General features: G+C 42.2%; 1 protein-coding gene across 1 annotated transcript in view; it reads left to right on the forward strand.

Annotated features, from left to right (window-relative positions):
• Positions 1-15,736, forward strand: part of PROZ (protein Z, vitamin K dependent plasma glycoprotein) — a 37,003-nt gene extending 21,267 nt beyond the window's left edge. Inside the window, exons 4-9 of the mRNA XM_056560107.1 lie at positions 907-931; positions 6,458-6,571; positions 8,601-8,738; positions 12,781-12,869; positions 14,960-15,077; positions 15,222-15,736. Of these exons, the coding sequence (XP_056416082.1) occupies positions 907-931; positions 6,458-6,571; positions 8,601-8,738; positions 12,781-12,869; positions 14,960-15,077; positions 15,222-15,736 (999 nt within the window). The remainder of the gene's footprint in view (positions 1-906; positions 932-6,457; positions 6,572-8,600; positions 8,739-12,780; positions 12,870-14,959; positions 15,078-15,221) is intronic.
• The last annotated feature ends 4,511 nt before the right edge of the window (positions 15,737-20,247 follow it).

Here is a 20,247-nt window from a genome sequence, read left to right on the forward strand (position 1 = left end):
CGCCGCTCGGGAACCGTCACCGCTGCCCTGGATGTCGCTCCATCGCTGTCGTCATGTCCCCGTCGCTCCGGAACGTCTCTGCTGCCGGCTGGGTATCCTCGCTCTCCGTAGCCGTCATCACGTCGTTACGCACGCCGACGCACGTACGAGACGACATGATGACGAGGAAGGAGAGTGCCGGCCATACAGGGGATCCCTGAACGGAGAAGACACCGAGGAGGCAGGTAAGTTCCCTCCCGGTGTCCTGTAAGCACTAACCCGGCTATTCAGTTGGGCTGTTCGGACAGCCCGACTGAACAGCCGGGTTAGTGTCACTTTCCCAGCTTTGATCGCCGCGTCTGAAGGGTTAATACAAGGCATCACCGCGATCGGTGATGTCCTGTATTAGCCGTGGGTCCCGGCCGTTGATGGCCGCAGGGACCGCCGCGATAGGGGTGTATTCGCCGTATAAGACGCACCAACTTTTTCCCCCCAGCTTTAGGGAAGAAAAAGTGCGTCTTATACGGCGAAAAATACGGTAAATATGTTAGAATTATAAAAAATAAAATAAATTTGCAGCTCCATTACGCACATCCCAGTAGAGCTGGCTCTGGCCTTACCCAGCGGGGGTATGCCCCCTTCTTTCTCCCGTTACCTTTGTTCATAGCCCCCATTTGCCAGTTTTGTAAGATTTTATGGCAACAATAGTGTTGTCATAATGTGGTAACCCAAGCCAACTCTAATGTACATCAAAGGGCCTGCTGGAATCCGCCATACAATGGATCTGTATTATGAATTATCTGGTGCACAGAAGCGATGATGCCTTTGTGTACAGAACATTTATTCCTCTGCTCTTCCAGTTTTTTGTATTCAAACCAAGGTGAAGTTTCTCACTATGTTCTCAGACAATCTAACTGTGTTTTACAGGACAAGTTTTGGAAGACGTACTATGGTAAGTTTAAAGAGCTGCCACTGCTTCACCTAACAGAACCCAAACAGCTAGAGATGAATATTAACCCATCATAATGGTTTATACACATGAATCTGTTGTTATATTCATTGGCGGTCTGGTTCCACCTCCATTTTCCTTTTCTCTTTCCTAGGAAATTCTTGCTTATTTCTAGATTATGGAGGTTTATGTAACAGACTAATGCTCACTACTAAGACTGAAACGGTTTACATAGGATCCATTCTGTCTTATACACACGACCGATAGCAATTCATTGTACATGCAGTCCATATTCCATGTTGTAATGGTGCCACAGTGAGGGCTTTAGGCGGGATTGAATTCATGTTACTATTTGATTTGGTTTAATGCTAAGTTTACATAGTGGAATATAGAGGTATGGATTATTACAGTGTCCTTTTAGAGGGCAGAGAAAGTACTGGATCTAGCAGCCAATGTGATGTTATTCTAAAGGAATTATGGGAGGGAGAGGGGGAGAGAGGGATATATATATATCAAGGTCAAATCTACAATTCAAGATGGTATCTGATCAGAAGCAGAGGAAAGGCAGAATAGCAGCAGGAAAGTGAGTACAATATACAGTACATAAATGAATCTCAAAACCTGATAGACAATCAGGTAGAGGGTGAAATGATGGGAACTTGTGTTTCTGCCGGACTGCTTCTTTAAAATGCCACTTAAGGGTATGGCCACACATAGCGTATAAGCTGCGTATTTCAGGCTCCCCCAAACCCCTGCACAGCGGAAAATATGATCTGTACAATCCTATGAGCAGACACCAGGGACGTGCATAAACATTTTGGAGAACAGGGGCTCAAGTATAATTTAAAAAAAGGCACTTTATTGTGTATTGTGAAATCACAGCATTCATTACCTCAGTACTGTGTGACATCACTACGTGTATTATCTCTGTTCGGTGACATCACTTTGCGCATTATCCCTGTACTGTGACATCACTGTGTGTATTATCCCCGTTCTGTAACATCATTGTGTGTATTATCCCTGTACTGTGATGTCACCGTACCATCCATGTTCTGTGACATTACTGTGTGCATTATCCTTGCACTGTGATGTCACTATGCATATTAAAGGGGTACTCCGGTGAAAACCTTTTTTCTTTTAAATCAACTGGTGCCAGAAAGTTAAACATATTTGTAAATTACTTCTATTAAAAAATCTTAATCCTTCCAGTACTTATTAGCTGTGAATGCTACAGAAGAAATTCCTTCCTTTTTGGAACACTGATGACATCACGAGCACAGTACTCTCTGCTGACATCTCTGTCCATTTTATTATTATTATAATGACGTCAGCAAAGAGAACTGTGCTCGTGATGTCATCAGAGAGAATTCCAAAAAGAAAAGAATTTCCTCTGTAGTATTCAGCAGCTAATAAGTACAGGAAGGATTAAGATTTTTTAATAGAAGTAATTTACAAATCTGTTTAACTTTCTGGCACCAGTTGATTTAAAAGAAAAAAGGTTTTCACCAGAGTACCCCTTTAACTCTGTACTGTGACATCCCTGTGCATATTAACCCTGTAGTGTACAGGGATAACGTGCACGGGTGACAATACAGTATAGTGACATTACATGATGTCTCAATACCATTTTAGTATGCAAACTGATGTTACAGTACAGGGATAATATGCACAGTTATGTTACAGTACAGTGATAATATACACAGTGATGTCACAGTACAGGGATAATACACACAGTGATGTCACAGTACAGGGATAATATACACAGTGATGTCACAGTGCAGGGATAATATACACAGTGGTGTCGCAGTACAGGGATAATATACACAGTGGTGTCGCAGTACAGGGATAATATACACAGTGATGTCACAGTACAGGGATAATATGCACAGTTATGTTACAGTACAGGGATAATATACAGTGATTTCACAGTACAGGGATAATACACACAGTGTTGTCACAGTACAGAGATAATACACACAGTGATGTCCCAGTACAGGGATAATACACACAGTGATGTCACAGTACAGGGATAATACACACAGTGATGTCACAGTGCAGGGATAATATACACAGTGATGTCACAGTACAGGGATAATACACACAGTGATGTCACAGTACAGGGATAATACACACAGTACAGGGATAATATACACAGTGATGTCACAGTACAGGGATAATACACACAGTGATGTCACAGTACAGGGATAATATACAGTGATTTCACAGTACAGGGATAATACACACAGTGATGTCACAGTACAGGGATAATATACACAGTGATGTCACAGTACAGGGATAATAAACTCAGTGATGTCACAGTACAGGGATAATATACACCCTGATGTCACAGTACAGGGATAATAAACTCAGTGATGTCACAGTACAGCATGTACTAGGTTAAACTTTTAAATTAATAACCTTACCTGACAGCCATTAGTAATCTTTTCTCTCCATCGGTGGCCGCATCTGATACAGTGGAGGCTGAAGGCGGAGACGAACAAGGATGCACCAAAACAGGTACCAGTGGTGGTGAGACAAGTCCTCCTTTCTCCCCTGCGTTCCTCTCTGGTGAGCAGCGGAGGCAGGGCAGGGACATAGTAGACATGCCTGCGCACAGCACATCACTTAAAGTGACAGAGGGGCTGATACTTGCAGGGACAGGGACTGGAGCAAGGCCTTAGGCAGGGGCCTAAGTGGCCTAATGGAAGAGCCGCCTCTGGACGTTGCAATCAGTACACATGCTGCTGCTTCACTTAACAAAAAATAAAATAAAAAAAAACCTACTTGAATGTGCAGCCGGAACTTTTTTATTGTGTCCTGTCACTGCACCTGTCACTCTGCAGTTCCTTTTATGAGGGCAATAGGCAGGTCCAGTTTTAAGACCAAATGTGGCCTTGGGCAAAATTAAAAGTGGCCTTATTGGTTACCCTGTTAAAGATCACTGTGTCCCACTCATCATGCTGCATCTAAGTGAATGGGGTTGCACTGCAAACTGCAGATGGCTGCAACTGTGACCTGACAAGATAAATCCATGTGGATAGATGATAGCCTTTAACCCCTTAAGGAGTTAATGTATGGCTCTGCAGGCTGGTACTTTTACAGGAAATGCACTCGCTTCACAGTGGGTGAATTCTGGCTGCGGCTGGAGACTCATCGCTAATGGCAGAAATCAGTGATCATGCTAACGTCTGCCATTAACCATTTAGATGCTGTGATCAATGCAATCACGGCATCTATAGGGAAAATGGAGGTGGGTGCTGGTGGGTTTGTGCGATCTTCTTGTGCAGACTGTCTATACAGATTGTACAAGAAGATTTCTGATAGTACTGATCAGTACTATATTATTACATTTTTGGTTACATCATATGTCATAAAAAAATAAAAAGTTATAAAAATAAATAAAAATACAGATAAAAAGTATAGATCATGGAGCAAAAAATTAGCCCTCATGCCGCCCCATATACGGAAAGAAAAAAAGGAAGTTATAGTGGGTCAGAATAGGACTATTTTAAACATACTTATTTTGAGGTTTCTTTTTTTTTTTTTTTTTTTTTTAAAGCAGTACAATAATAGTAAAGAATGTAACCATGGGTATTGTTTTAATCTAATTGACCCAGAATATAAAGATTACATGTCAGTTTTACCCTAAGGAACACTGCATAAAAACTAAACTGCACAAAAAGTAGCAAAATTGTGTTCTTTTCTTTTTTTCCTACTAATTTTATTGCTCTGCTATACATTTTAAGATAAAATGAAAAATGTCACTACAAAGGACAATTGGTTGTGCAGAAAAACAAGCCCTCATATGGGCCTGAAGATGGTAAAATAATAGAGTTAAGGCTCTTAGAAAGCGAGAAGGAAATACAAAAATGCAAAAAAGAAATTGTATGAGTCCTCAAGGCCAACATCTGTTGGTGTCTTAAAGGGGTTAATCTTGGGATACAGACTCCTAATCAGTCCAAAAGCCCCTCCCCCCCCTATATACTGCTTCCTATGACCTTCCTATCCCCACATACATTGGTTTCTATACCTCCCCCCCCCCCCCCCCCTTCCATACTTTTCCTTTTACCTCCTCCTCCTGTTTGCACTTATGCAGGACCTTTCAGGACCTGTTGATGTCATTGCAGGCCCTAAAAGGTCCAGTAAGAGGGTTTGTGTTGCTCTATTGGCTCCCTGCAGCCCAAATAGCTATAGGAAAACATTCCCACTATGGCAATGTGAGAAAATCACTCCCCATTTTCTCTCACACAGATTGATAAATCTGGACCTATAACTTATCTTTCACCACTCCCTTGTAATTCAGGTACGAGGGCGCTCTGTCCACGGCCGGTGACTGTTTTCCGCCAAGCTGCAGAGCGTAGTGTCTACAGCCAGAGGAACTGACAGTGCCACTCGTCAATCAGTGGCCGAGGCGGGACACTGCTCTGGCCAGTGATTGGGTGAGCGGTGCTGTGATGTTAGGCTGGTTCTGGGAAAAGGACTGTGGAGACATTAAATGGGGAATCCTGATATGTGCGCTAAAAGGGAGCAGAGGAAGGTTAGTTAACGTGTTCGTTATTTTATCAGGCAGTCTGGGGACAACCCCTTTGAATATTTAGATATCTGATATCCAAATAGAGATAAATATATCACATAGTCACATTGATGGGCAAAGAAAGAGTGGATCATATACAATAAGGCTCACCTAATTCAGCATCAAAGGGATCTCATAGGTGCTGGACTATCAAGTGTACAAGTATTCTTAGAAAAGTATATCAAACTCACTTGGAGCCGGAGAAAGTCCAAAATAAAATGTTAAAAAGTTGTAGCAACAGCATGTGAGTTAACTATGGAAAGTTTCTAATATGGTTTCATGCTTAGTCTTTTGTTTTTGGCCCTTTAAAATGTTAAATTACCGTAGGTTCTGTTCATACTCTTTTGTCATATTCTGGGGTCAATAGGGCTATAAGAATTTGGTTACCATATGTACCAGGAGTTTCCCCAGTGCATACACCAGATGTAGTGCACTAGCAAAGTGTGAACAGCCTTATCTCACAGTACTGGGCACTCCTGGATTATTTTATTAGAATTCTACTGTATTTAAGATGGTATGTACCAGCAGGATAACAATGCTTTTGGGACTTCTACATGAATATGCTTAAATACAAGCAATAAACCATAGCCTATAACATGGCAAAAACAGCAACGTGAATGTAGGAGCTGTTAGATGCCCCATTATATAGGTTTAGGTAGTTCATACTACACAATCTCCAGGCACAGCTGTAGCAACCAGCACAACACTTCCATTCCCGTCTAGCTACTTGTGTAGTGCTCAGGAAAAGAGTCTCTCAATAGGAATATACAAAAATAGATGAAAGCTTACTCTTACTAGATTTTCTGCTGTTGTACCACCCGATACCTTCTTAAAATAGAGGAATAAGTAGTACTACTAATGTGGTGAGTGCCGCATATCTTTCTCCCTTTTTTATTTGCATATTCGTAGTTCATACTACAATTTAATTACAAATACCATTTCTTTCATGTTTGCAGGAGGCAGACCATGTTGTTCCAGCCCATGTGAGAACAATGGAGTGTGCACAGATTTTATTCGAAGTTATACATGCATGTGTCCAGAAGGTTACAAAGGAAAGAATTGCCAGTTTGGTAAGAATGAGGATCTATAGGGCAACAATATTATCCAGGAATGTGTAATGAAGTTTTGTTGTTTGTTTCTTAAACATGGTCAAACTGTCCACATAGAACATACTGTCAAAAGATATTATGGAATATCAATAATAAAGATGAATATAATTTACTAAATCATAATTAATCAGAACATTTAGAGAGTCATTGAGAAGTCCTGTTAAGAAATTCTATCCATCCAGTTCTTAAAGTTATAATGAATTATATATTTTATGTACAGTGGTCCCCCGACATACCATAGTTTCAACATACGATGGCCTCTCAGATCCCATTGTATGTTGAAGGCAGCATCAATACCATACATCTGTGTGTCGGGGCCATTGCAAAAACTGCTATCCAGCAGCACTGACTGCTTCAGCAGCCGCCATTTAACATGTCCAGGAGCGGCAAGAATGGAAAAGCCGGACCCTCAGCAGCCGACCCGCAGACCCCGTGGTCACAAACCTTACCAGGCGCAGCTCCCGTGATGACCTGGAAGTGTGTGTGGTGTTTCCTGAAACTGTGACCCGGGATTGCTGCTGCCACTTTACCTGTGAGCTCCTGAAGCATATGCTGCACCAGAGACATGAGGTACCCCTGCCCTACAAACAGCTGCTCCTCTTCTGTCGGGGGAAGCAGGCTGCAGAGGATGCGGTGAGACATATGATGATGTTATATGCCCGGCAGGTTACTCTTCTCCAGTGTCCTCCCTCAAACCCCTCCCCAATAGTGAATATTTACTGTGTTGCTCCAGAGTATTTACAGTACAGTACTGTATTTGATGTCATACACACACACATCACAAATTGTACAGACAATACACCCCATACATCAATGTTTCCCAACCAGTGTGCCTCCAGCTGTTACAAAACTACAACCCCTAGCATGCCCAGACAGTCAATGGCTGTACAGGCATGCTGGGAGCTATAGTTATGCAACAGCAGGAGGCACACTGATTTCCACTCCCATACACTCAACATACAATGGTCGCCCCGGAACCAATTACTAGTTTTCCATAGAGATATGTACTCAACATACAATGGGTTTAGGGCTTCAGAACCAATTACCAGTTTTCCATAGAGATAAGTTACTCAACATACAATGGTTCTGGGCATTCAGAACCAGTTACCAGTTTTCTATAGACATATGTACTCAACTTATAATGGTTTCAACATCCAATGGTCCTCCTGGAACCAATTAATATTGTATGTTGAGGGACCACTGTACATACATACTTTGGTGATAAAGGTTTAGAGCAAGGGTAAGGCTTGAGATTGAATTGAAGCCCTTAAATGGAGTGGTAAGTGTAGGCCATGAGTCCGCTGCTGTGCCTATACACTCTGAGGAAATTTAGTGAGGAATTTCCTTGCTGAATTTCCTCAGTGGATTCAAGCTGCCTCTACTTGGTGCTTATTTCTCACAGAATTTTACAGCAGAAATAAGCATGGGAAATAAAGGTCCCATTGACTAATCAGCTTCCTTATGTTAATTTCTTTGACCGTATTCAATTCCACATCGCATGTTCCACTTTGGAACTTCTGACATGTGAACAAAGCAGCATAATCCCATTAATAACATTAGGATTGTGGTTTAAGCAGAATGTCCGTAGTGTCCATGAGGGGAGTGCGGTCACATCTCTTCATGCAGTTGTGTGCATGTAGCCAGTCACCAGCTTGATGTCCCTCATGTATACACTGGACCTATTGCTATTGTTTCAGCACTTCTATTCGTGAACCAACACAATTATTTTGTGATGTTTTGGTTACTAGGAGTACATACCTGTGGCTGTAGTACTACTCTCACCTAGGGTAGCCTATTAAGCTAAAAAGCTAGCTGTTATTGAGTGATTGATAAGTTGTAGTGGCACCCAGTGTCTGGTTCTGGATAAGTCCAAACCCCTTTAGCTCATAGGAGGACTATAAATAACATGTGGTGTCTGTGGGTCTTGCATGGTGGTAGTCTAAATATTTCCACTTCAGTCATCAATTTCCTTATTAATGTGTTTTTGCAGCCACAAATGAATGCCACCCCGATGCAGAAGACGGATGCCAGCACTTCTGTGAACCGAAATATGGCCTTGATTTTTATATTTGTTCTTGTGCATCTGGTTACTCACTGGGCGAAGATGACAAGTCATGTCACCCAACAGGCAAGTGCCAGCAATACTGAAAATAAATCCACAGTGCTATACTTTTAATTGGTTAGACCTGTTATTTGAAACCTACAAAAACAAGGAAAAATATACATAATTGAGATTTACCTCTCCATATTTTGCACTCAGCCTTTATCTGCAGAACACCCTTATAATACATCCATAAAGTCTCTCAGTGGCCAATGTTTTTAAGTTAATGTATACCTACAATTCTTAACCCCTTCAGGACGGAGCCCATTTTGGCCTTAAGGACCGGAGCGTTTTTTGCACATCTGACCACTGTCACTTTAAACATTAATAACTCTGGAATGCTTTTAGTTATCATTCTGATTCCGAGATTGTTTTTTCGTGACATATTCTACTTTAACATAGTGGTAAATTTTTGTCGATACTTGCATCCTTTCTTGGTGAAAAATCCGTAAATTTGATGAAAAATTTGAAAATTTAGCATTTTTCTAACTTTGAAGCTTTCTGCTTGTAAGGAAAATGGATATTACGAATACATTTTTTTTTGGTTCACATATACAATATGTCTACTTTATGTTTGCATCATAAAATTGACGTGTTTTTACTTTTGGAAGACACCAGAGGGCTTCAACGGTCAGCAGCAATTTTCCGATTTTTCACAAAATTTTCAAACTCAGTATTTTTCAGGGACCAGTTCAGGTTTGAAGTGGATTTGAAGGGTCTTCATATTAGAAATACCCCATAAATGACCCCATTATAAAAACTACACCCCCCAAAGTATTCAAAATGACATTCAGTCAGCGTTTTAACCCTTTAGGTGTTTCACACGAATAGCAGCAAAGTGAAGGAGAAAATTCACAATCTTCATTTTTTACACTCACATGTTCTTGTAGACCCAATTTTTGAATTTTTACAAGGGGTAAAAGGACAAAATTTTTACTTGTATTTGTAGCCCAATTTCTCTCGAGTAAGCACATACCTCATATGTCTATGTAAAGTGTTCGGCGGGCGCAGTAGAGGGCTCAGAAGGGAAGGAGCGACAAGGGGATTTTGGAGAGTACGTTTTTCTGAAATGGTTTTTGGGGGGCATGTTACCTTTAGGAAGCCCTTATGGTGCCAGAACAGCAAAAAAAAAACACATGGCATACCATTTTGGAAACTAGACCCCTCGGGGAATGTAACATGGGATAAAGTGAACCTTAATACCCCACAGGTGTTTCACGACTTTTGCAAATGTAAAAAAAATAAAAAAAATTTTACCTAAAATGCTTGTTTTCCCAAAAAAAAATTATTTTTAAAAAAGGTAATAGCAGAAAATACCCCTAAAAATTTGAAGCCCAATTTCTCCCGATTCAGAAAACACCCCATATGGGGGTGAAAAGTGCTCTGCTGGCGCACTACAGGTCTCAGAAGAGAAGGAGTCACATTTGGCTTTTTGAACGCAAATTTTGCTCTGGGGGCATGCCGCATTTAGGAAGCCCCTATGGTGCCAGGACAGCAAAAAAAAACCCCACATGGCATAACATTTTGGAAACTAGACCCCTCGGGGAACGTAACAAGGGGTTAAGTGAACCTTTATACCCCACAGGTGTTTCACGACTTTTGCATATGTAAAAAAATTTTTTTTTTTTTACCTAAAATGCTTGTTTTCCCAAAAATTTTACATTTTTAAAAAGGGTAAAAGCAGAAAATACCCCCCAAAATTTGTAACACAATTTCTCCCGAGTACGGCGATACCCCATATGTGACCCTTAACTGTTGCCTTGAAATACGACAGGGCTCCAAAGTGAGAGCGCCATGCGCATTTGAGGCCTAAATTAGGGATTGCATAGGGGTGGACATAGGGGTATTCTACGCCAGTGATTCCCAAACAGGGTGCCTCCAGCTGTTGCAAAACTCCCAGCATGCCTGGACAGTCAACGGCTGTCCGACAATACTGGGAGTTGTTTTGCAACAGCTGGAGGCTCCGTTCTGGAAACAGTGGCGTACCAGACGTTTTTCATTTTTATTGGGGAGGGGAGGGGGGCTGTATAGGGGTATGTGTATATGTAGTGTTTTTTACTTTTTATTTAATTTTTTGTGTTAGTGTAGTGTAGTGTTTTTAGGGTACAGTCGCACGGGCGGGGGGTTCACAGTAGTTTCTCGCTGGCAATTTGAGCTGCAGCAGAAAGTTTGCGGCAGCTCAAATTTGCAGCCAGATACTTACTGTAATCCTCCGCCCATGTGAATGTACCCTGTACGTTCACATTGGGGGGGGACATCCAGCTGTTGCATAACTACAACTCCCAGCATGCCCGTTGGCTGTCGGTGACTGCTGAGAGTTGCAGTTTTGTAACAACTGTAGGCACACTGGTTATGTATCACTGAGTTTGTGACCTAACTCAGTGTTTCACAACCAGTGTGCCTCCAGCTGTTGCAAAACTACAACTCCCAGCATGTACGGTGCATGGTGTATGGTGACTGCTGAGAGTTGTAGTTTGCAACAGCTGGAGGCACACCGGTCGTGAAACACTGAGTTAGGTAAAAAAAACTCTGAGTTTCACAACCAGTGTGCCTTCAGCTGTTGCAAAACTACAACTCTCAGCAGTCACCGACAGCCAACGGGCATGCTGGGAGTTGTAGTTATGCAACCACCAGATGCACCACTACAACTCCCAGCATGCACTTTAGCTGTTTGTGCAAGCTGGGAGTTGTAGTTAGACAACAGCTGAAGGTACACTTTTCCATAGAAAGAATGTGCCTCCAGCTGTTGCAAAACCATAAGTCCCAGCATGCCCATAAGGGAATGCTGGGAGTTGTGGTGGTCTGCCTCCTGCTGTTGCATAACTACAGCTCCCAGCATGCCCTTTTTTCATGCTGGGAGCTGTTGCTAAGCAACAGCAGGAGGCTGTCACTCACCTCCAACGATCCAGACGCTGCAGGTAAGTCCCGCCGCCGCAGCTGCTCCTGGGGCCCCGATCCCAACAGGGGCGCCGGGGATCGGGGTCCCCAGCACCGGGGGTCGTCTTCCCGCACCCGCTCACGTCCTCCAGAAGAGGGGCGGAGCGGGTGCGGGAGTGACACCCGCAGCAGGCGCCCTGATTGGTCGGCCGGTAATCCGGCCGACGAATCAGGGCGATCGTGAGGTGGCACCAGTGCCACCTCACCCCTGCAGGCTCTGGCTGTTCGGGGCCGTCAGAGACGGCCCCGAACAGCCAGTAATTCCGGGTCACCGGGTCACCGGAGACCCGATTGACCCGGAATCGCCGCAGATCGCTGGACTGAATTGTCCAGCGATCTGCGGCGATCGCCGACATGGGGGGACATAATGACCCCCCTGGGCGATATGCCGGGATGCCTGCTGAACGATTTCAGCAGGCATCCGGCTCCGGTCCCCAACCGGCTAGCGGTGGGGGCCGGAATTCCCACGGGCGTATGGATACGCCCTCGGTCCTTAAGGACTCGGGATTCAGGGCGTATCCATACGCCCTATGTCCTGAAGAGGTTAAAGGGGTACTCCGCCCAGGACATCTTATCCCCTAGCCATAGGATAGGGGATAAGATGTCTGATTGCGGGGGTCCCACTGCTGGGGACCCCCTGGATCTCGGCTGCAGCACCCTGCTGTCATTACTGCACAAAGCAAACTCGCTCTGTGCGTAATGACGGGCGATACAGGAACCGGAGCATCGTGACGTCACGGCTCCGCCCCTCGCAACGTCACAGCCTGCCCCCTTAATGCAAGTCTATGGGACTTGTATTGAGGGGGCGGGCCGTGACATCACGAGGGGAGGAGCCGTGACGTTATGATGCTCTGATCCCTGTATCGCCCGTCATTACGGACAGAGCGAGTTTGCTCTGCGCAATAATGACAGCAGTGGGCTACAGCCAAGATCCCGGCGGTCCCAATGCGGAGGGGCCCCCGGGATCTGACATCTTATCCCCTATGCTTTGGATAGGGGATAAGATGTCCTGGGGCGGAGTACCCCTTTAAGGGCAGACAGCCATCATGGACACAGCTATTGACATCAGAGTCCCAAAGTTATCATTCATTAGAATAGTATTTTACCATATGTGTTGTCCCTCTATTAACAGATCCCTATGCTTGTGGACAGCTGCTGAATGATGAGAATACTACATTACAGAGTATCCAGAAAAACTACACCAGACCATTTCCTTGGCAGGTAAATATAGATGGAACCATTTAATTTTTTAGTCCATGACCTTATCATATACAAAGGATAGTCTTATGCCTATCCCATGTATGCTTAACCCCTTAAGGACCGGGGGGTTTTCCGTCTTTGCATTTTCGTTTTTTGCTCCTTGCCTTTAAAAAATCATAACTCTTTAAATTTTGCACCTAAAAATCCATATGATGGGTTATTTTTTGCGCCACCAATTCTACTTTGTAATGACGTCAGTCATTGTGCCCAAAAATCTACGGTGAAACGGAAAAAAAAATCATTGTGAGACAAAACTGAAAAAAAAGCCGTTTTGTAACTTGTGGGGCTTCCGTTTCTACGTAGTACATTTTTCGGTAAAAATGACACCTGATATTTATTCTGTAGGTCCATACGGTTAAAATTAGAGTTGAGCGAACTTACAGTGAATTCGATTCGTCACGAACTTCTCGGCTCGGCAGTTGATGACTTATCCTGCATAAATGAGTTGAGCTTTCAGGTGCTCCGGTGGGCTGGAAAAGGTGGATATAATCCTAGGAAAGAGTCTCCAGCCCACCGGAGCACCTGAAAGCTGAACTCATTTATGCAGGATAAGTCATCAACTGCCGAGCCGAGAAGTTCGTGACGAATCAAATTTACTGTAAGTTCGCTCATCTCTAGTTAAAATGATACCCTACTTATATAGGTTTGATTTTGTCGTACTTCTGGAAAAAATCATAACTTCATGCAGGAAAATTTATATGTTTAAAATTGTCATTTCTGACCCCTATAACTTTTTTATTTTTCCATGTATGGGGTGGTATGAGGGCTCATTTTTTGCGCTGTGATCTGAAGTTTTTAACGGTACCATTTTTGCATTGATAGGACTTATTGATCATTTTTTCATGATATAAAAAGATATGCACTATTTTGGACTTTGGAATTTGTTTGCGCGTACGCCATTGACCGTGCGGTTTAATTAATATATTTTTATAATTCGGACATTTCCACACGCGGCGATACCACATATGTTTATTTTTATTTTTATTCACACTGTGTTTTTTTATGGTAAAAGGGGGGTGATTCAAACTTTTAATAGGGAAGGGGTTAAATGATATTTATTCCCTTTTTTTTTTTTGCAGTGTTATAGCTCCCATAGGGACCTATAACACTGCACACACTGATCTTTCACATTGATCACTGGTTTCTCATAAGAAACCAGTGATCGATGATTCTGCCGCTTGACTGCTCATGCCTGGATCTCCGGCACTGAGCAGTCATTCGGCGATCGGACAGCGAGGAGGCAGTAGGGACCCTCCCGCTGTCCTGTAAGCTGTTCGGAATGCTGCGATTTCGCCGCGGCTATCCCGAACAGCCCACTGAGCTAACCGGCATGGTTTCAGTTTCACTTTAGACGCGACGTTCAACTTTGAACTCCGCGTCTAAAGGTTTAATAGCGCGGGGCACAGCGATCAATGCCGCGCGCTATTAGCCACGGGTCCCGGCCGTTGTTAAAGGCCGGGCCCGACCCGCTATGACGCGGGGCCACGCCGTGGCCCCGCGTTATAGATCGGGAGCGGACACATGACGTTCCAGTACGTCATGTGCCCTTAAGGGGTTAAAGAGTACCTGTCACCAAATAAACTTTTCTAAACTAACTCAGGCTATTTTCCCTAACTACTATTTTTCAAAGCTTTAAAAAGCTGTGTATCATACCTTTCAGTCTGTGCAGCTGTCAGTGATGCTCTGTGCAGCTGTCAATCAAACTCAGTGCAGAGAAATACTTCCTGAGTTTGGTCTCATGCCATTACAAGCAGGAAACCAAAATATGAGATTTTGACCAGACGGAATGTGTTTTGACCAAGAAAGGAGACCCCTGGTGGCCAGAATTATACAGCAGAAAAAATAACATACTGTAAACGTTTTTAGTTTCTTTTTTAATAGAAGCCAATTACAAAATGTATTTATTTTGGCATAAGGAATCAAACATGTTTAATGACAGTGCTCATTTAAACTCCTTCACTGTATTTGTAGTTACCACTTCTACTGGAAGGCTATTCTTCCATGCATCTTCATAGTCACACTAAAATCTTTATTTTTTATTTTTCCTTAAGGTACTACTATTAAATGCAGAAGGGACACCTTACTGCAGTGGAGTCATACTTAACCAGTCTTTGGTAATTACAACAGCAAATTGTGGCAGTCAGCAGGGTCCAATTTACATCCTTGCGGGTAAGGACCAACCATCTGTATTACTTTGTCTGGAAGAGCTTTACTGCTCTCTTTATATAGGATTTTATGTAGATATGTAATCATCAGGTTCTACTTCTTTTATAAGGACATACTTACAGCTAAGATTTGTGCAAATTATTGCAGGAAACAAAGATGCTCACAACATGCAGAAGATCAGGGTGGCAAAGCATCGTATCCACACAAAATATTCCAAGGACTCAGAAGACAATAACATTGCTCTACTTAAACTTGAAGAAGGTATAAAGTTCCACAAATATATTTTACCCATCTGCATTCCCCAAAAAGACTTTGCAGAAAACGTGCTGATTCCACGTGGCCCAGGTATAGTGAGCGGCTGGACGCTGGACTTGTATGACCCCGAAATGATGCCTATTCAATTCCCTGTAAGAGAGACTGACAAAGAAGAATGTGAATCTGCTTTCAATGTAACACAAACAAACCGAATGTTCTGTGGAGCATCAAACAGTAGTATAGACTTTGCATTGGCTAAGGGGAGCCATTTTGCTATTGAACACAATGGTGCATGGTTCTTGGCCGGGATTATGGGATCAGTAGATCATGAATCATGGAATCCAAATGTTTTTCCTTTTACTAAAATATCCAGATATATCATGTGGTTAAGGCAGAACAGTAATTAATGTTTAACTTTGTTAATATTACAAATACTAATATATATGTTTGGACCATTTTTACATTGTGTATTATATATTTACTATTGTTAGCATTCACTCTTAATAGACCAATTTATATCAATTCATGTTTATAGCTGAAAAATGAGTGTATATAAAAGGAACACCATTCTAAATTAAATAAATCAAATTTTCTAAAAAAAAAACCTAAAAAAAAAAAAACCTGAATAAACATTTCATTTCATATTGGCAGCAATATAACTAGGATGGGATTACACCTTTAACAGGGCGTCACTATACACTGACTGCCCGTACTATGTACAGTTAGTCAACCAGTCCCGTAGCATTGCTCCACATACCTCCGGGGCCGCTGCCTGGTGGCTGCCGGGAGGTACTAGCGCAGCATGTCCTCTGTGCTATGATATAGCACGCTGGCCCTGACGTCAGAAGAGAGCGGTGCCGAGAAGAACAGCCTGAACAGGGGAGCAGCCAGGGAGTGGCCAGCTGGGAAGGTAGCTAGACCAGGCTGCCTTTAGTTCTCAGATTACTGCTCAGCCGAGCCAGGGGCCTACTTCTCTTATATATATAATATATAATATAATATATATATTGGGCCACAGGGGCCTATAACAACTAATGGGGGCACAGGGGCCTATAACTACTAATGGGGGCACAGGGGCCTATAACTACTTATGGGGGCACATGGGCCTATAACTACTTATGGGGGCACATGGGCCTATAACTACTTATGGAGGCAGAGGGGCCTATAACTACTTATGGGGGCACAGGGGCCTATAACTACTTATGGGGGCACAGGGGCCTATAAATACTTATGGTGGCACAGAGGCCCATAACTACTAATGGGGACACAGGGGCCTATAACTACTAATGGGGGCACAGGGGCTTATAACTACCGCCCGAGTCCGGCCCCAGGGGCCACCCCCAAACCAATTTTAATTTGTAATTATATATTTCGAATTACTTATAGCAGAGTGCGATACACTTCATAGGTATGGGCAGGAATTCACCAGCGCTGATCAAAACCACCATGTAAGTTGAAGGTGTAGCTTGCTTCCTGTGCTGGTCGACACCAGCTATCTGGCCAGCGAGCCGGGGCCCAATACAGGAGATCGTAGAGGGCCCCAGTGGTCGGAACCCCCGCGATCTGAAACTTATCTCCTATCCTTAGGATAGGGGATAAGTTTTTCAGCACTGGACTGCTCCTTTAAATGTAATCAAGTATCAATTACTATTACTGAAAAAAACATTTCTTATAAACAATCAAAAAGTTTAAACTGAAGGTGTTGGTCCCCTCAGAAAAAATCTGGGTGTAATGGTGGAGGAGTATGAGGAAAAGGCCAATCTATTAAATATCTTCTTCTCCAGTGTATTTACACAGGAAAAACAATGGCAGGTATAATGTAAAGTCTGCATTAAATGTCAACTGTTCAACCCAACAAGGAGTGCAGCGCTTCCTTAAAAACATAAAAGTACAAAAACCTTAATCCCCTCCTGGAAGTAGATGTAAGTGTACGTCCTTTATGGTGCATTTCCACAAATGAACATTCAGCTATGTACAGTGAATGGCTATTAACCCTTTCGATCGCTACTGTCAAAGTTGACAGCAGTGTCTAAAGGGACCTTTTAACCATCCCTAGTGGTCTAGTTGGGTGGATCGCTCCCCCCACAGGGGGCGATCCACTATGGAGTTAGCCAGAGGGCTCACCTCTCCTTCCATTGTTGCCTGAAGCAGGCTCAACCAAATGAGCTCAGATTACACAGATCAATGAAGTTCAATAGAACTGGATTGATTTGTACGAAGAATCTAATCATTCCCTCTAAAAGTCCCCTAAGGGACTAAAAGAGTAAAAATAAAAAGTTTAAATAACGTTTAATAAAAGTTTAAAAAACACACATTAACCCCTCCCATATTAAAAGTTCACATCCCCCCCTTTTCCATACAAAAACATGTAAACATAATAAAAATAAACATATTTGGTATACGCACGTGCATATTGGCAGGTGCATTATTAAAATATAACATTATATATCACGTAAGGTCAATGGCATTAACATAAAAAAAAACACAGAATAAAAAATTTTTTAAACATCATATCCAGAAAAAATTAAGTAAAAAGCAATCAAAAAGTCTGATCATCACAAATTGCACTGATAAAAACAGCAGATTAAGGTGCCATGAAATTAGCCTTCATTCAGCCTGGAAATTTTTAAAAAATCTAAAAATGTTAAATGTCTTACCTGTAATTTTGCTTTCCTTAAGTCCTAAGGCAGCACAGATGGTATATATCATTCCCCAGACTCCACCCTAGGATCTTTCACCCAGCAAGATAAATCAAGAAATTAGCATAGTTAATTGCTGACCTAATAAGAACCCTCTCCTACAGATGACACATGTGTATTAAATAGAGACAAATGACAGAAAAACTAGTTATTGGGAGGATATTTGTGTGCTGCCTTAGGACTCGAGGAAAGCAAAATTACAGGTAAGACAAATTTAGTTTTTCCTCCTCGTCCTCAGGCAGTACAGATGGGATCTAACATAGAAAACCATAGGGAGGGTAAAACTAGAAAGAGTACAACAGTGTCATAGGCTGAAGCCTCAATCTTGACATAGTATTTTACATGTTAACAGTAAGGACTAGGAGGCTGCATTGTAGACTTAACAAATAAAAGGGAGCCTCAGCGAATCTTCTCAGAATCCAAAACATAATTTAACATCACATTAAGGAATGTTATGATCAAACAACTGAATTCTTGACTCCACATGCAGTTTGCAGTCATCATGTGACAGATGGTTCTTCAGGAGAGAAATTGTAATTCCTAATGGAAGATTTTAGAGGGGTCAACCATGGACTCTTGGATGGATTTTTATTTTTGAGAATTATCTCTATTCACTTCAAAGTTGTCAATAGAAGACTGTCGCAATAATGAGAACACCCTGTCCTACAACAAATCTTTGTTTGGAGGACATTACCAGAAATCTTCATTTTATAAGCAATAGTTTGAAAACAATGCTCGGAAAACCCAAACAGGATGACAATCATAGATGGCCTTCAGAGGAGATCTTCTGTAATATTTTTGAATGCGGGGAGATTGAGGAGAATACCTACCACAATTTATTGATTGGCATTATGCAGAGGCGTAACCTTCCCTGTTGAACATGGAGGGCACGGCTATTTGTGGATCGTCTCGATTCTTCAATCTGCTAGAAATAGTAGAGATTTAAATCTAATGGTATAATCTCTTCTGGCACAGACAATCTTCTAATATGTTGTTTGAAGATCGTAGTATACACTTCTGTTGGATCATAATATACCTGTGGTATAGACTGATGTTGGGTTGTCTGTTTGGATCAAGATTGAATTTCCAGAAGTCCATCACATCTTTAATGATGAATGTATACCCTTTGTGTGGATGTACTTAGGCTTGAAGAAAGCCTGCTCAACATGACAACCTTTAAACATCCCAGAAGCTAGAAGGAATTCTGACATCAGCATCAAAAGGATCTTTTATTGGGGAGCTCAGAAGTAGCTTTTTGCCTAAGACACAATATCTGTAGCAGCAGTGAGATGGTGAAGGTCTTCTTGGTAGAATGGGCACTTAAAGGGGTACTCCGGTGGAAAACTTTTTTTTTTTTTTTTAAATCAACAGATTTGTAAATTACTTCTTTTAAAAAATCTTAGTCCTTCCAGTACTTATTAGCTGCTGAATACTACAGAGGAAATTCTTTTCTTTTTGGAACACAGAGCTCTCTGCTGACATCTCTGTCCATTTTAAGAACTATCCAGGGTAGGAGAAAATCCCCATAGCAAACATATGCTGCTCTGGACAGTTCCTAAAATGGACAGAGATCTCAGCAGAGAGCACTGTGCTCGTGATGTCAGCAGAGAGCACTGTGTTCCACAAAGAAAATTTCCTCTGTAGTATTCAGCAGCTAATAAGTACTGGAAGGATTAAGATTTTTTTTAATAGAAGTCATTTACAAATCTGTTTAACTTTCTGGCACCAGTTGATTTAAAAATATATATATATTCTACTGGAGTACCCCTTTAATCTGCAGTTTCCAATGGATGACTTAGCAGCTGATCGTCATGATCATTTTGGTAAATAAAGATAGTTGAAGATAAACCATACATTTTTCTGAAGGTGAACTCTGCTTGTACACAGCCAGTCACCAAGTACAGCACCACATGAACAATCAGAAGACCGAGACCACTACAATGGCCTCTACAGATAAGAACTTGGAATTGTGGAAGATGAGCACCACTTATACGAAACTGATCCTTGGGTTCCCGAGGTATAGATATATGAAGTAGGTGACCGATCTTATGGAACCATTTGAACTTCTTCCCTGAAGTCTGGATCTGGGAACCCACAGGAAAGACTGTTAACCTTTCATCAAAGTGAAATTGAAAGCGCAACTATCATCAAATCTGGGCCATACAACTTACACACAGCCTCTGTACTGTGTGTAGATTGAGTATTAGGCAGTGTTTTTA

The sequence above is a fragment of the Hyla sarda genome, chromosome 2 (genome assembly GCF_029499605.1).
Source record: "Hyla sarda isolate aHylSar1 chromosome 2, aHylSar1.hap1, whole genome shotgun sequence".
In the NCBI taxonomy this organism is placed as follows: Eukaryota; Metazoa; Chordata; class Amphibia; order Anura; family Hylidae; genus Hyla; species Hyla sarda.